Source organism: Megalops cyprinoides, chromosome 1, assembly GCF_013368585.1.
Source record: "Megalops cyprinoides isolate fMegCyp1 chromosome 1, fMegCyp1.pri, whole genome shotgun sequence".
Taxonomy (NCBI): Eukaryota; Metazoa; Chordata; class Actinopteri; order Elopiformes; family Megalopidae; genus Megalops; species Megalops cyprinoides.
The window spans coordinates 6,817,976-6,836,124 of NC_050583.1; the positions used below are offsets into that span (position 1 = coordinate 6,817,976).

General features: G+C 41.8%; 1 protein-coding gene across 1 annotated transcript in view; it reads left to right on the forward strand.

Annotated features, from left to right (window-relative positions):
* Positions 1-13,744, forward strand: part of LOC118782659 (sodium channel protein type 4 subunit alpha-like) — a 30,504-nt gene extending 16,760 nt beyond the window's left edge. Inside the window, exons 12-26 of the mRNA XM_036536081.1 lie at positions 468-700; positions 892-1,047; positions 2,252-2,608; positions 3,842-4,051; positions 4,609-4,726; positions 5,237-5,391; positions 6,311-6,484; positions 7,187-7,291; positions 7,527-7,811; positions 7,911-7,964; positions 8,282-8,419; positions 9,773-9,859; positions 10,018-10,288; positions 11,408-12,565; positions 13,223-13,744. Coding sequence (XP_036391974.1) covers positions 468-700; positions 892-1,047; positions 2,252-2,608; positions 3,842-4,051; positions 4,609-4,726; positions 5,237-5,391; positions 6,311-6,484; positions 7,187-7,291; positions 7,527-7,811; positions 7,911-7,964; positions 8,282-8,419; positions 9,773-9,859; positions 10,018-10,288; positions 11,408-12,565; positions 13,223-13,236 — 3,515 coding nt within the window. The 3' untranslated portion in view covers positions 13,237-13,744. The remainder of the gene's footprint in view (positions 1-467; positions 701-891; positions 1,048-2,251; positions 2,609-3,841; positions 4,052-4,608; positions 4,727-5,236; positions 5,392-6,310; positions 6,485-7,186; positions 7,292-7,526; positions 7,812-7,910; positions 7,965-8,281; positions 8,420-9,772; positions 9,860-10,017; positions 10,289-11,407; positions 12,566-13,222) is intronic.
* Positions 13,745-18,149: the final 4,405 nt, after the last annotated feature.

Below are 18,149 nucleotides of genomic sequence, written 5' to 3' on the forward strand. Positions count from 1 at the left end.
TCACAGAGATGATAAAGTATTACAGACACCTTTAAACCAATTAAGGCCAATATATGAGGCACTGGGTAAGCTTAGATCACATTTGTATTTGCTGTATTTGGGCACAAAATGGCTGACCTGGATCATTAAAAATACTGTTAAATGCTTGAGAGTCATTGTGCATCATTTACACTTTGTCACTTGGCTGACGCTCTTATCCAGGGAACAAAAAAAATTACAAAAGTCCATCGATTATAATAAAGCATACCTAACGATCTAAAGAAACTGTTTTGTCTTTTTTTGGTAGATACACATTAATAGCTATTTGCATTTTCCATTTTCTAAATTCTATCATGGATAATGCTCCAGAAGATGTTAGCTATTCACCCTTCAGTCACCACGGCAAGGTAGCTAGCAAGTCAAATAAAATGTTAACATGTTTTGTTTGTCTGTGCTGTGACCTCTAAGTGACACTACCATTTTCACAGAGGACCTTCCAAGGCCATGTCTTCAAGGGTGGTACAAGTTTGCCAGTGTGTTCCTGAAATGGAACTGTTGTCCGCAGTGGGTCACCTTTAAAAAGTGGGTGCACTTCGTGGTGATGGATCCGTTTGTCGACTTGGGCATCACCATCGTCATCATCGTGAACACCATATTCATGGCTATGGAGCACTATCCAATGACAGCGGAGTTTGAGCAAATGCTGTCCATTGGAAACCTGGTAAGGGGTCAACTGCTTTTCACTGAAAGACAGTCTCTCATGGTGCCAATGTCAAGTTAAGTTACAAAGACTCAGGTATCACCAGAACTACCGCATTCAAACATGTTTGTGACACATAGACATCAATTGCCTCTGTATGGTTTTATGAATGTATTTTATTCTAATTCAGCCCTCTTCATTTCCTCCTCTAGGTTTTCGTTGGGATCCTGACTGCTGTGGTGGTCCTCAGAATCATCGCCATGGACCCATACTACTACTTCCAGGATGGCTGGAACATTTTCGACAGCATAGTGGTTTTGCTGAGCCTGTTAGAGCTGATGCTGGCAGACTTTGAGGGCCTGAGTGTGGTAAGGCCAAACTCCTCCTTCTCACAACAGGCTTGACATCTTTCCTTTTTTGTTTACCCTTTTCTCACCAGTGAAGTTCAAAAGGTTCGAGTTACTTCTGGGATGTTACAAACCTCCCAACTCTTTTGAAAAGTTTACAGTACATAGCAATTTTGAAGCCATATCATCAAGTGGTGCCTTGAGTTCCTAGAGTATGCAGACATATCTTGTGATATGTAGGCAGGGTTAGCATATCTGGTGAGAAGTAAACAGTAAGCCAGAAAAAATGAGGACTTGATGATTGCAAGCCTGGGGTGAAGTTACTTTTAGCCACTGGTCCAGGATCAGTTTTGATTTTCACCTTACAACAGTTAAGCTTAGAATTGAGCTACATGACAAATTTTGCCTACTAGTTAGCAAGCTACCTCAGCAAAGTTATCCAAGGCCTAGATAGGAAAAGTACATTACAGCAGGGAGCATGTCAAAGCTGTCCAGAGAAAGATGAAAATGCACAAGAGGCATATCAAGTCTGAAAATTAACCAAGGCAGCTGGGCAGCATGCTAGCTGTTTCAAATTTAAATTTAGAAATTACAACATTTAAAAGTTAATATGTCTAAGTTCTCTTTTTGATAATAATCTTTATAACATATATTTTTTCAATTGTTTATTGACCAGTTGCGCTTAACAAGAAAAAAAAAAACAAAAGAAGGTCTTTTTTAAAAATGCAAAAATCTTGCCTAGGGCACCAGCAATGCTAGGGCCTGCCCCGTATGTAATTTTCTTTGTCTAATATCGTCCTGATTGTTTGGATGGGGGAAAGTCACCGCAAAGTTGGAAAGTCACCAGTCAGAATGAAGAGTAGGTTCCAAAAGAAACCAAACACCGAGATCACAGAATGCACTATTACGAACTTGTATGTAGCAGCATTGCTCATGACTGAATAAATGAATGAATAAATAATGACCTATCATTCAGATAACAAATGAATTTGTGAATGAAAGACTATCGGCATCTATTACTTGCTATTGCTCTGAGGGATGGGGATGCACAAAAGCATCTCACAGATGGTGAAAGCTGTAACACACAGAAAAGTGGACGTACTGCATCCTGAGGTATGCTCTCTGATGTCTTTAATGTCCTTCTTCTGTACACTGCAGGGGTTGCTATGTCTGGGGAGTCTATGAGTTTGCTACAAGCTGACTATCTGCTGTGTGTTTTTGGCAGCTGCGTATCTTCATGCTGGCCAGGTTCTGGCCCCTCTTCAACATGCTGCTCAAGATCATCCGCAACGCGGTGGTCGCCGTGCGCCACCTGACTCTGCTCCTGGTCCTCGTCGTCTTTGTGTCCTCCATGGTGGTCATGCAGCTGTTCAGCGGGAGTTACAGGGACAGAGTCTGCCACATCGCTCAGGACTGCGAGCTGCCACGCTGGCATGCGGCCGACTTCTTCCACTCCTTCATGCTGGTCTTCCGTATCCTGTGCGGGGAGTGGATCGAGACCCTGTGGGACTGCATGGAGGTGGCCGGGCAGCCCCTGTGCATCACCGTCTTCATCACCATTTTGTTCATTGGCAACCTGCTGGTAAGTGGTCCAAACTGAGACAGCAGACATCAGGGAAACCAAAATTTACTGTGCTTTTTTAACCGGAGAGGCTCTGAATTATTATTCTTCCCATTTACACCCATAGGTGCACAGTGTCAGGCTTACTATTTTTAATAGACCATAAACCTCTCAAGAGGTCTCTCATGAGATGTATTTACAGTCTCCTCTAGAGCAATGTGTATTTATACAGCTGAATACTTGCTGAGATAATATGTGTTGCCAGTCATCATTATCCCAACAATGAATCAGAAAGATAACCTTAGGGCCACAAGCCCTGGTCCTTACCACTACACCGCACCACTACTGTTAACTTCCTGGTTTAGTCTGGCTGTGGCTCAATTACTCTGATGCGATGAAACTGGGGGAAAGTGCTATTTGGGATGCTTGAGGTGATTTTTATGTCTGTGATGTTACTATTAGCATTACATTAGAAGGAAATGCAGGCAAGTTAATAAGCTGGAACAACCGCAAACAGCTAATCTAAATGAATTGCTCTATATTGGCAGAGGGCATCAAGAAATTTTTAAAGCATTTGAAATTCATTTTAAAATCACGACTGCATTTGTATCAATGACAGTGCGGAGCTGTATGATCGAGGCATAGAATGACAGTCTTTGAGGTTTGTGGCAAAACTCAATGCATTTGACATTTAATTACAGCATAATATTATGCATGAGTAGATCAGTTCCATAAGGTTGTGAAGTTTAAATAGAACATCTAAGAGATTGAATGGCGCAGAAAAAGTGCTATCTGAATCCACAAAACCTTTAGGAAACATCACAAGTTGACAAATTTATACTGAACTCTGTCACAGTCAAATACACTCTACGGCCAACAATAAGCTACCAATGTGTTAACGAAACAACAAGGTTGCACGATGTATTACAAACCTGATAAAATAAAGAAGAAGATGCCTTTCAGTTAACTAGCTCAGAAATTTTTTTAAAGCTATCAGGATTTAGGACCCCAAATAAATTTCAGTTTGGATGTGGAAACCCTTTTGTTAGATTTTATTCCAGGGCCACATAAATTTAGTCATGTGCTGATTCTGTGAAATTTGAAGTTATGATATTACAATATTTCCCCTCATGCCCTTTAGATGCCCTAGTGAATCAAGATTGTGGTTTAGTCTTTATCAACAGTTGGGTTTTAGATAAGCAGAAACCACAGACTTCCAATAATTTCACAAGCCTCTTTGCCTTCTCTCTGTAGCTTCTGAATCTCCTCATAGCCTTGCTGCTGACCTCATTTACTGGGGACAACATGGCTGCGATTGACAAGGGCGGCGAAATTAACAACCTGCAGATCGCCATTGGCAGGATCACCAGGGGCATTGTCTGGGTCAAAGGTCATATTGTCAGGGTGATCAGGGGGGTGCTGGGAGAGAATTCCAACACGTATGAAATCCATGATGGCAAAAAAGTAAGTTTTGATTTTTTATTAATCAAATCTACATACTCTTTGTGTGCACATTGTAGGAAAATTTACAAACATTTCGTATATTGTAAAAAAAATGGTGGTAATTAAGCGCTCACTGGATGCCATGACTGGCCTTGTAGCTGAGGTGAAGACGATGCGATATGGAGCAGACCATGAAAGAGGAGAACAGCACATCACAATTTCTCACACAGTACAGCTCGTTGATTCACACATGCCTAAAAATATTTGATTTTGTGCCTTTTTTGCATTTTATGCCTGTGTAACCGTGGATCCATCATACCATGGTTTTATCATGGTGGTGCTCAAGCTAAACCATTACTTGATTAAGTGGCACAGATTTTGGTCGAAAGAATGCATGTGCCTGCACAGTTTTGGTTACATGTTTGCCGTTGAATGGATTCACAAATATTACAATGGTAGATGTTTCAAGATTACTTTTTCCAACCAACAGAATCATTTTAACCTTGCAATAGATTGTGTAGTGAAAGTTGAAAGCGATAAAGTGGTTCTCCAATTCTCGCCCCCCCCCCCACCCTCAGCAGGGTGTGGTGGCTGACTCGTGCTGCAGCACTGCGGACTGCAAGCCCAGAGGGGATGAGCAGGCTGGGGTAGAAGGAGACCCAAAGCAGCGGGACCCTCCAGACTGCTTCATTGAAGGTACTGAGCCCCAAAGAGGCCACGGAGATAGAGTGACTCAACATAAACTCCTGTCGGCTCCCTGTAGACCCACCCTTGAAGCAGTAGGCTTTCTGCAGACTCACTGTACGAACAGTACGCCATCCATAGGCTCACCATGGTAACCTGAGGCTCTCTGTAGACTCACCCTTGGAGCTGTTAGCTTTCTGCAGACTCACCAAAGGAGCAGCGTGCTCTCCACAGGCTCACCATGGTGGCATTAGGCTCTCTCTAAATTCATCCATGGACTCAACAAAGGAGCTGTTGGCTCTCCATAGGCACACCATCAGAGCTGCAGCCTTCCTGCTGCATTCCATAGTGTCTATGTAGATATATGAGCATGCTCAGGTCCCTAAAACATGTGTGGATCAACTACACCTTTGAGTTTAGCTGGATGGGAATCCAGGCAGGAATGTGCTTAGCCTTAAAAGCTCGGACAGAAGTACAGAAGCCAAACATGTATTGTGCACTGCTGACCTGTGCCCACTGCAGCCTGCTCAAAGCGCTGCCCGTGCCTGAGGGTGGACATCACTCAGGGCAGTGGGAAGATGTGGTGGAACATCAGGAGGTCCTGCTACGCCATTGTGAATCACATGAGCTTCGAAGCTTTCATCTTTGTCGTGGTTTTGCTCAGCAGCATTGCTCTGGTGAGTGTGCCACCGCACACAATTATCAGTACGATGAAGCACTAGTAGAGTAGCACTAGTACTAGAATAATGTAGTACCGTAGCACAACACACAGCTGCAATGCCTTGTCCCAGCCTTCGACGTGCAGCCTCACTGCGACATTGAGAACAATGGCAGTGGATTGAAAAGCATTTCCCGAGCCTTCTCAAGGTGAACTATGATTGAACACATGCAGTTTAAGAAGGAGGACAGGGCATTCAGCCAAGCTCGGCTGGTCATTTTGTCTAAACTGTAACCAGCACTGTGTCAGACCTCTTCTTGAGCACTGTAAGGGTCTCTGCTTCCATGATGGATATGGGTAAGCCATTCAATGCACTTAAAACACCCTTGAGTAAAAACAGTTCCCTGAGTCAGTGTGCAGTGTATCTTGAACTAATTTTGAACTAACATCCTCTTGTTCTGCTAACAGAATTCATCTTGAAACGGCTTCTGTAGCCCACTTTATTGATTTGTTTATTATCATGTCAATTGCATTTAGTTAATGAACTGGTTTTATGCTGTCTGTCCAAATGTCCACATGTTGGTTGAAATGTTACCAGTCAGTTTTCTTGCTCTGCCTCTCTCTCCCCCAGTTTACATTCACTCACTCTGTTCTGTATTATTCTGTTCATTTTGTGCATTCACCTTTGGTAGTCCCCCAGCTATATTTTGTCAGGCTAGAATTAGTTTTGTGCAGTGGTCTTTTTTTTGCAATTACATATTTGTGCCCTGCACAAATACTCTGTTGGAATCCATTCTGAAAGGCATTATGCTGAACACAATGTGACTGACAGCTGATTGATGGATTGATGTCAATAGATTTTGTTGTGTCCTCAGAGTAATTTTAAACCACACTCAGGTTTTTTTCTTTTGAAATCTTTTTTGCTCATACCTTCACAGGCCTTTGAGGACATAAACCTTGAGCATCGCAGGGTCATGAAAATCTTCCTGGAATATGCAGATCAAGTCTTTGCTTATGTGTTTATTGTTGAGATGCTCCTGAAATGGATGGGATATGGTTTGAAGACCTACTTCACCGATCCTTGGTGCTGGCTGGAATTCCTCATTGTGAATGTAGGCCATTACTTTGTCATTACATTTCACGTTAAAATATGTAAGCAAAGGTCAACATTCTATTATATTTGTACTGCACAATTGTTTGTCCTCTCTCTGCATCTTCACAGTACAGTACTAAACTAAATAGTTGTCATAGAAATAATTATAAACTGTTACAGAGATCCCAGATGTGAACAAATATGAATTATCAAACATAAGGGAAAAACAGGAACAGCTGAAAGTTAGGATGCTGTTCTTTGACTGTTGATTGCTGATTTTGTGTAAATGCAAGGTCGTTTCTTTAATCTAACTTGACTGAATCTTGGACTCAATAACACCATTAACCACCATTAAATTATATGAAAGCATTAAATTACATTACAATTAAATGGTCATGTAATGCAGCTGATGAAGACCTGTAGGATATTGCTTAATTATTCATAATATACTGTACATTTTGTGCAATTTCATGACAGAACATGTGAGCATTTTGTTTATTCTAATTTTGTTTTAAGAACAAACACTACTAATGCTGCCCTGGGTTTTCCAAAGACGAGACATCATTGATGTCATTCTTCTTCTGGAATTTGTTCATGAATGGGACTCTGATATGGGTGTGCAATACTGCCCCCTGTCAGTCAACCCTAAATCCAAACTGCAATAATATGGTGTCCAGACCTGTGCTGGCTGAACTGCATCTTCACTCAAATCTTGTCCCAGGGTTCTGTAATCAGCTTGTCTGTTCACATGCTGGGCTACACTGGGCTGGGGACACTGAGGGCGCTGAGACCCCTAAGACTTCTGTCCATATTTGAAGGGACAAAGGTAAGTGACCAGGTGTCTCATATGATTTTGTGCTGTGCTGTGTCCAGCTACTTCTGACTCTGAGTGGAGATGGCTGTATGATCAGTTGGGTGATACACAGACAGATGCTTGAAGGTGAAACTGGTTGAGGCAGAGGCAAATGCCCTGCAATGACTCTCAGCACTCTTGATTGCTCTGATGCTCTGTGCGGGCGTATGTGTGTGTGTGTGTGTGTATGTGTCTGTTTGTGGAACAGGTGGTGCTTACCACGCTGTGGCGGGCTACCCCATCCATCTTCAGTGTACTACTGGTGGTACTCGCTTTCTGGCTTTTCTTCGACATCTGCGGCGTTTTCATGTTTGCCGGGAAGTACTACTACTGCTTCAACACCACTGCTGAGGAGCGTTTCCACATTGATGAGGTCAACAACAAATCAGACTGCATGGAGTTAATAATGATGAACTACACTGAGGTGCGCTGGGTCAACGTAAAGGTCAACTTTGACAGCATGGCTAATGGCTACCTCGCCCTACTGCAAGTGGTAAGATCATGGCGAATGCCTATTGGAGACTGATGGTGCAGAATCCTCACCCTTTGATTATTCTTATCCTTAATCCTTTGTTTTTATTTGTTCACTCAGGCAACGTTTAAAGGCTGGTTGGATGTCATGTACGCAGCTGTGGATGCTCGAATGGTACTACATTTCTCTATTCAGCATCTGCATGATCAGAAACATTTATTGGTGGTCATGCTGTGTGCTGCTCTTGTGTTCATCTTCAAATGGCTTTTGTTGTCCGCTACCTTAGTCCCTTTAAAAATGAAAAATGGACTGATGACAAGTTGTGGTCACTTGATCAACCATGATTTGATCATTGTTTTTTTGTCTATTTAGATGGAGTTATCGGAACATTATGCATTTAATATAATATGTATTTGTATTATAAATAATACCCCATTTTCTTGTGTGAACCTGACCTTGTGTTTGTCTTTTGGTCCTTTGGACCAACCCAGGTGGAGGACCAGCCTTTATATGAGGATAATGTGTACATGTATCTGTACTTCGTCATCTTCATCATCTTTGGATCCTTCTTCTCCTTCAGTCTCTTCATTGGTGTCCTTATCGACAACTACAGTCAGCAAAAGGCAAAGATAAGTACCAGCTCATCCAGCAGAGTGTTCCTTATGCTGTTCTCCCTCCACAATAAGACAGAATTTCTAAATGTATCATTCTAGGGAAATCTACTGAACATCAAAAGCTTAATGTTACACATTACATACATCTTGTATTCGTATTTGAAGACCTGTTCCTGATGAATGTTTCCCTGAGAATCATATTTATTGAGTAATCTGCTTATTGGAGAAATACTGGTGTGCTCTTCATGGGGAACTGTAGCTGCTAGTGATACCCCGAGTAAATTAACTAAGGTAATTAATTAAGTTAATTAATTATTTTCCATCCATGAACCATTGGCACAAGGCATGCCAACAGCAATGATTTTAGGTGGAACAAATTCTCTAAGAAACACATTTACTGAATAATCTGTTTATTGGGGAAACTTGATACCAGTGTTCTCTGGAAAAGGCAGAAGTACAGATTTCATCTAAAATGTCAGGATGGTGAGAAGCCACTTCTTGACGCGTCTTAGAATGTTCCCTCAAAATCAGCCTTTGACCTTTAAGGAAATGAACCCAGTACACAGCAATCCCCATTTTAGACAAGACAGATTATGAAACTAAGGCCCATTGATCAACAGAGGGGCACCTCAGCAGAATATCCAAGAGGTCTGATTTTCAGGGAGCAATGGTATGTGGAGTAATTGTATAGTGGGCACAATGAAAACAATGATTTTTCAAGCTAGTCTTTTGTATCCATGCTGCACAGTGCCCTAAAACACAACCATATACCTTCTCAGACATGATCACTGTAAATGGTGAGGTAAGAAGCTATTAAAATAGTAACATCTGTTGCCATACAGTACCAGTTAAAAGTTAGGACACACCTACTCATAGAAGAGTTTTTCTTTATTTTTATTTCTTTCCACATGTTAGAATAATAGTAAAGACATCAAAACTATGGAATAATGCAACTGAAATTATGCAGTGACCAAAAAGTGTTGAACAAATCTAAACTATCTGATATTTTAGATTCTCCAGAAATATTTTTTTAAAAATTAACTTTTTTTTCCAGAATGAAATTCATAGCTACGCATCAAAATCACTATTTATATTTGTCTAAGAAACAAATTTCAAGCATACAAGCATTCAAGTCTTTAGATAAAAATGTCTTTGAATGCATGTTTCCCATTATCTTAATCCCATTAACTTTTTACTGGCACTGTATATGATGGTCTGAAGGTAACCACCTTTTGTCTTTTTCCTCTTATGAACAAATTTTGATGAACTTTACTACATAAGTCAATATAAGATATAGGTTGTCTTATTATGAAATGTAACACAGTTCACCAAAATGTACGTCAACAATAATTTTCTCTGCCTCTTTACTTTGGGAACATATTCATGACAGAGGGACAGAGGATTTGCATGCAGAAAGAGATATCTAAGAAGCAGAAGTCCATTCCCAGACCTTCAGTACGTAATCACATCCACATAAAACCTCAGCAGTTACAGTAATCGAATTCAAACTCCAGCTCCCATTCTGTGGGCACAGAGCTGACCATACTTCCCCTTTGTCTGCGTGCTTCCTTTGCCTGCCCTCATCGATTCCTTGATTTCACCTGTTGCTGAAGAACCGAGTCCAAGGCTTTGCTTTCAACTTGGTCACAAAGCCCGCCTTCGACATCTTCATCATGGTGATGACCTGCCTTTACGCGCTGTCCTTGATGTTGGAGAGGGACGACCAAAGCATTGAGGCGGAGGAGATCCTCCACTTCATTCACCTGGGCTTCATTGCCTTCTTCACTCTCGAGTGTCTCCTCAAGATTTTTGCACTCCGAAAGCATTACTTCACCATTGGATGGAATGTTTTTGAATTTATAGTGGTCTTATTCTTCATAGTGGGTAAGCAAATTTCCAATACTACAAATTTCTGATGCAGTCAGTATAATTCAGCTGCAATGCATGCTACTCTTGTAAATGTATGACAGGAAAATCAGGTGAAAGCCAGTGTTGGGGCCATTAACAGTGTTTCATATGGGCCTCTGGTTAACTACATGGGCGCACGTTCACTGAGGAGCTGTACAGCAGAAGCATCAAACAGGTTAACTCTTTCCTGGAAAAAGCAGCTGACACTAAGTCAGCCCTAACGAACAATACATTAATCTCAGACATCAAAAAGTGACAAAAACATTTTAAATGTAAGGTCATTAGTATTATAGCTACTTTTACTACTACTAGTAGTACATTAGTACTACAACTACTACTAACAATAATAGTAATGATTAAATGAGAATGAAAAAAAAACAAACATTGTGGATTGTCTCTCCTTTCATATCCTCAAGGGATTTCATTAATTCAATCCAGTCAAGAAAATTCCAGCTCTGTAGCAGAAACAGTCGCTTAACGTCTAGGACAGAAGATGTCTTTTTACTGGTTTCAAGTCATGATGTATCTTAACTGATGGTGCTGCAGACAGGTACCTGATGGATAGCTTAAGTTGTAGGAAGCTGTGATTTTTTTCCCCCATTCTTCTTCTTTTGTGTGACATTGTACACTATCCTAAACATGTTACCAGTGGCTGAATATCTGCCTTTTCACTCTGTATTTTACTAGCTAGCAAGGTTGCTCTCAATTGTGATCAGAAGCATCATAAAGGCAGATTTAGGATTGCATTGGTGGGTCAGATTACTGATGTCACGCATGTGTCATACTTACCAAAACACATTCAGAGGGGGTGTGCTGAAAATGAACTATCTGTATATTGTTCAAGAAGCTGTGAGGCAGCTCAGATGTTCAGTAAATTTTTTATGAAGTAAAAAATACAAAAATATACACTTTTTTAAGAATATGTGGATGGGTTCAGGAGTATATTAGGTGAACTACATCTCATTTGTGCATCTATCACTATCTCACTGCAGAAAGCAGCACAGCCACTAAAACAAAAATCGAATGAAAGTGCTGATGTCAGATTTGATGGATTTGATGTTGGTGTTTTAAAATGATGTTTATTTTTCGTTCAAGGGCTCTTTCTGGCAGACTTCCTGGAGAGGTACTTTGTTTCACCTTCCTTTTTCCGTGTTCTGCCTCTTGTCCGCTACGCGAGAGGAGGCATCCGAAATCTGCTGTCTTCTCTGAGGATGTCACTTCCTGCCCTCTTCAACCTCGGCCTGCTCCTCTTCATCATCATGTTTGTTTACTCCGTCTTCGGCATGTGGAACTTTGCGTATGTCGGAAAAATGGCCGGCATTGATGACATGTTTAACTTTGAGACGTTCGGCAGCAGCATGCTCTGCATGTTTCAGATCACCACTTTGGCTGGCTGGGATGGGATTCTCCTTCCTCTCCTGAATACCCCCCCGGACTGCGACCCAGATGCATTCAATCCTGGCAGTGATGTCATGGGGAACTGCGCCAACCCTCCTCTAGGCATCACATTCACCTGCAGCTACATCATTATTTCCATGCTTATTGTGGTCAACATGTTCATTGCCATCATCTTGGAGAGCTTCAGTGTGGCCGCCACAGTGAGCACGGAACACCTGTGTGAGGAGGACATGGAGATGTTCTATGAGACCTGGGAGAGGTTTGACCCTGAAGCCTCCCAGTATGTAGACTACAGCCAACTCTCAGACCTCTGCGATAGTCTGCAAGCTCCTCTGAGGATTCCCAAACCTAACACAGCCAAATTGATTGCCATGGACCTTCCAATTGCTCCTGGGGACAAGGTCCACTGCCTGGACATCCTGGTTGCCCTGGCCTCAGAGGTCTTTGGTGACTCAGGGGAGATGGATGCCTTGAAGGAGAGCATGGAGGAGAGCTTCAGGGTGAAATATCCATCCAAGGTCTCGCATGAGCCCGTCACCACCACACTAAAGCACAAGCAGGAGGAAGTGGCAGCCGGGGTCATCCAGAATGCCTATCGCAAGCACCTGCTGAAGCAGTCTGGCAAACAAAACAAGACAGAGGGGGCATTGGAGAAAGGCGGCCAGGCTGCTGAGGAATACCCAGCCAGTAACGGGGTCCAACCTTTAGGGGTCTCCATTGCTGACCAGCCTCTACCAGATACAATGGAAATGCAACCCTTGATGTCGCCTGTAGAGGATGAACTCCATGCTGCCCCAGTAGAGGTGGTCTTGCATTCTGCCCCTTCCTCTGCTTCAGATCCCTCTACGCCTGGAGGTAATGCAACGTAGTCTGTTAGTGTGACAGAACCTGTCAGAATGCACCTTGGTCTTCATTCTGAGATTGTAAATGTCACCCAGACTTGGATTTTAGTGTGTTGGCACCCGTGGTGAAGGATATTAGGGAGGGGAAGGTCTCCAGACACTACATTCTTAAGAACATCCACTAATCTGTGCTGGATTCGATGTATACAGAGATGGAAAAATAAGTTGGTTCATTGCTAGCCAGGATTTCTCTGTCAGTCTTTGCAGGGTAATCAACAAGAATGATAATATATAAATACAATATGTAGTTAAACAATTCTGTACCAATTTGTCTGGAATCACTAAATTTTGTTGTTTTTTTTGCATGGAAAATATTGCTGGAGAACATTATCTTTACATTCAAATTCTCACAGCAAAGCATTAAAATGAAAACTGGTCTGAGCGGTATGTACAAGAGGACAAAATTAAGCATGGTTCTTCTACCAAACATAACTTCAGGAGAGCTTATTAAAGGAAAAGTGAAGTCTGTGAAAAAACATAGCTTGCTTTTGTTGTGCTCAAAAAAATCTGAACATACTCAATACAGTGACCCAGCATGTGATTTTACTGAGTGCAATTGCTGGTATGACGTTTGGAGTGACTTTGACTCTTCAGTGGATTTGTTTTTCAGACCTTCCCAAATGATTGAAGCCCACGGTAACGGTCACTGAAACGGCTTTTTGGGGACATCGGATGACATTGCACAGTCGAAAAGATGAAGTAGGGTGACCGTGAGACTGGAGGTAGTGCAAACCTCACCCATTTGCTGAGATCTCATTTTAAACAGCACCACACTGTCTGAAAAAAACCTGTGTTAAAGTCACAGGCTCACTCAGTGTAGCAAAATAAAAAGTATATGAATGATTTATAACCTACCACTGTTCGCTGATAGAAGAAATGTTTGGTTTTTGAGTGTGTTCACAAATTGTCAGTTACCTGCACATATATTTCACACACAAGTTTTTATCGCATTGCATGTGTGGTAAGATCAATATAAAATGATTTTTTCTATAAATGTAACAATAAACATCTCAAAATATTTTACATCATAAAAATAAGCCTTTATGCATGTTTTAATATGTCAGTGCCTCTAAATACATACAGTGTATTTCATTGAGTTTTATCATGTCACAATATTAAATACAGAAATTGAGATCTGTTTGTGTCCATTTTGTGTCCATATGCACAGTTAGTCATACAATTCTCTGCCAAGAACTGTAGAGCCCTGGGTTGAAGACAGGCCATTATGCCTACATCTGAAATGTCTGTCTGAAATATATGTCAAAGGTTGATATCACTTTTATTACGTTACAGTCTTGACAATGCCACTAATTATTTGGAAAAAAAATCTATTAACTTCTTTCAATGCCTTGTTGGTTGTGACCCTTAGTTATTGTGTATTATTGTCATTTATTATATGTGTATGAATGTGTTTGGTTACCATGGCAGGCTCCTTTTCTTCGGCCACATTTTACCTGCAATAAAAACATGCCACTAGCTGGTGGGCTGGAGGAGTTGCATCTTGCGTCACATATTGTCTTTGGTTTTCGTTGTTTCCACAATTCCAGAATTTTTTTGCAGCACATGGGCTCACCTGTGGAATCCGGCTTCACTGTGGAATATTACTCTAGTCAAATAATCCGACAGATTTTCCCCAAAGCGTGTGGTCCCGCTGCCTTGCTCCACAGCTAGGCCCCGCTACACTGTTGAGTCGTTTTCGTTCGTTCATACTGAGCACCGATTTGTCATTTTACTCACTGAAGAAAACAAAGAGATGGAGAGGTTAAGACCTGCAAATGAGTCAAGGTCAAGCAGCAACAAGTAAATAACTTCCTGCTGCTCCTTCCATGTTGTGGGCTGATGTTTCTGCCTGCCTTTTTACTTTTAATGATGATGGCCAAAGAAACAAGCAGAGCCATTAATTGTAGCAGATGTCTTACAAGGTTGACTTAGGTTGTGGAATGTAGCTTCAGTTACTCAGTGATTGTGTGTACATTACAAATATTAAAAATGTAATGGTAGCAAAAAATACAATAAAAGTCAAATAGTAGATATGATATTATTATCTTATTAAATAATATCAAAGTTTACTTCCTTCAAAAAAAGTGAAAGGAACTGCCTTTCGGAAACAATTTTATTATCTAGTCCAACATTAGCTAAGTTTAATAACACATTAATAATTTACATTTTTTTGCCATTTAGCAGACTGTCTTATATAGGGTGACTTAAAATGTTTGAGAACAAAGTGCACCTAATTAAAGTGGCATGAAAAATCGTACAAACAGGATACTGCTGACCTCAGTTTTTACATACATAAGTGCCAAACACAACCCTGAGATCATAAGTGGCTCAGTAACATTAGTAAAATATATCTTGTCAGTAATACGAAACCGTTCCAAACAGAAGACTGCCACATACCCCTAAGGTAAAACTTCCGCTTAGACCACACTGAGGTGCGGTCTGAAGAGGTGGGTCTTCAAATCATGATGGGAGGTGGCCGGCGACTCTGGTCTGACCTTTGCAGGGCCACTCACTCCACCACACAGAAGCCAAGATGGACAGGGAATGTGACCAGAGACGTGCTGTTGCAAGAGGGTGAGACAAGCAAGCAGCATGTGGGAGCTAAGCGCAGCACAGCACGGCTAGTGCGGTGCGTAGGGTGGGATGATGCACGGAAAGTGAGCAGGAGCCATTGCCCTGGCAGGCTTTTCGAAATGGACAGCCAGCGGGGAAATGGGTAAGACGTAGGAGAAATGTGGGAATATTGTGGGCAAGCTGAGCAGCAAGCATCCCGGATGAACTGCAGGGGTCTGACTGCACATGCAGGGAGGCCAGCTATATACGGTATTTAAAAATATTAAACTTATTTTAATCGGTCACTTTCGGTCCATTCGGTGGTTCCTCGCGCACTCTGTCTAACTTTCCCGTCTAAGTGGAGTGAGTGTGAAACTGTTGAATGGGGACATTAAAAAAGGCCAGTTACATGAAGCGGGGATAATGCACTGATGATGTACTCACGGTGCTTTACTTTAGTGCCCAGAGTTTTTTCTGACTTCTTTTTTACCCAGTTGTAACTTCAAATAGAATGAGGTCTGGAAGCAGAATGGCTTTCAGACACACAAGTAGAAGCTCGTGCCAAATATATGTACACTTTGATATTTAAACTTAGGCTGGCAAATGTGTACATGCTCACTTGTGATCTGTGCGTGCCAGTGACTTGGCCTTTTTGCACACTGAAAGTGTTTTTGTTCTACATGACATTCACCCAGCACAGAATCCCATATTTCTCAAAGGCATTCAAAAACCGTTTAGAAGAGCCAGACCTCTCACTCACCAGACCGTTTCCAGGAAATTTCTGGTCCCCTCTGTTCTAGGACAGAGCTGAACTTGTTGGCACAGCTTCTCTCTCTCTCCCAGTCCATTCAGGCAGTAATAGTTGCAAATCCACAGTCAATGTGTCAGAACAACATTAGTGGAAGGTCCAAATAAAAATACCTGCCACCTAGCTTCTTGCGACTAGTCGCTAAATAAACACAATTGTGACTACTTTTGCCGACAATATTTTTTTCTCTCTCTCTCACTCTCTCTCTCTCTATCTCTGCCATCATGACTCAAAATTAACAACTTGGGTTCACTTTGGTCCTTAAAAAAAGAAAAAAAGTTCCAAAAAACAAAATTCCCTCTAATCTTTTCAGCCACGCAATTCAGTAAGAAATCAGTGACAATTCAGGAAATTGCAATGCGATGCTTAGTCAAACCTGGCAACCCTGATTCACACACAGCTCTACCCTTGTTTATGTCTGCCACCTTGTGATTGGTAACGAAGATTTCTTCGTTTTCTCCTACAAAAGGCCACTGAGTATTGTTGCCATTTACAGGGGGATTTCGTTTTTTTTTTTTTTTGTAGCTCATTCAGCTCAGTGAGTTGGCAAGGTAGCACCAGATGTGTTCTGTTCTACTATACTGATGTTTCCCATCTGATTTTATGCCTTTGTAGCCATGGAAATCTCATAGAGACAATTTAACAGATAATTCTGGCAGTCTTTTGCCATTAATAAACTGTAAACAGCCCGATGATAATGTCACAAAGGATTATCTGAGATCACGCTATGCAGAGTTGTTTACCAGCAAGCTGGCCTGTTCCCAATCTGGACATGATTCTGGGAAGGCAACACTGCTTGTCCTTTATCTCTGCAATGAATCATTCAATTCTTGGCCAGCTTTGTAACAGTGAATGGAGAGTTGCAATCACAGACACTGCTGGTGGAGAAGAAGAAGAGAATAATTTGGATCCCTGTTATTGTGGAGACAAAAGAGGTTCCTCTCAGTCCAGCACACAAGTCTCTCACCCGACTCTTGTGATGAACCAGGGCCTTGTTCTCAATACAAGAGGAACGCTTTAAACACAGACAGCGCACTGGCGCAGGCTAGAGGTCCCAGTTCAGTGTAAAACCATTGAAGAGGCTCCCCAGATTTAGCCTGAACAAGGGACACACACACACACACACACACTGAGTAAAGTGGAAACCATTTTTACGCTCTCTCACTCTTAGCATGCCACATCACATCTGTGATGTAGCAGGACACTGGAACCTCTGTCCAGTATATTTTGCATTGCATTGAAGAGCCGCACTGATATGATGTCAGGGGTTTGACATGCTGAAACATCTTATGGCAGTCCTCTGGTTTGTTACAGTTCAAAGATGATGGAGACTCATTACATGAATAAGTACATTTTACCATTTGTTACTATACACATAACATACAGTATACAGCAACATGGAGCATTTCTCTATAGCTTTTGTATATTTACTCTGCAATTATTGATGGTTTTCAAGTGTGTTTTGGGTCTGTGCCTCACGATCAATCCAGAGGTCCTCCTTCACAAAATCTCCATGTAACATGGTCAGATCGCTTAATACAACTCCACTGCTATCGTATTGATCATGTGCCAAAAGTACTCCAAGTGTGTGGGCTTTGTGTGTTTGTGTGCTGGGGTCTCTGATTATCACTATTCTAGTGCCAAAACTGTGTAGCTCAGTTTACAGGATGGCAAACCACAGGGCTCAAACTCCATCTTGCGCAACACTCGGAAAACAGCACACCCATCCCATGTCTGAGTGAGCTGTCAGCCTTCAGCCTCTCACAACATGTGGTGCCTGCATGGTGATCTAGGCAGCAGCTATCCTCCCTGTTTTTGTGGTATGAATCTCATCCCACTTGTCACCTGCTTCCATTTATCTCTTATCACATCTTATGAAAATATCCACTGCATAAACAGCAGTGGCTATTAATACAATGTGACACAGACTACCTTTGGAGCAGAAGCTTGAACTTGAGTCATTAAATGACTTGATTAGGCTTTATTACCTCAGAAAAAAAATGTACTCAACTCCACAGCTTTGGCTGCTGCTTCCCAGGATGACCACCAGATGGCCTCATAACTTCCTGTGTGTTCTGTGTCTCGTTTAGTTACTGTCCTCCACCTGTGCTGATCAGTTATTTGTTTCACCCGTGTTGTCTGTCCTGCCCTTTCTCTACCTAGTTGCTCAGTCTTG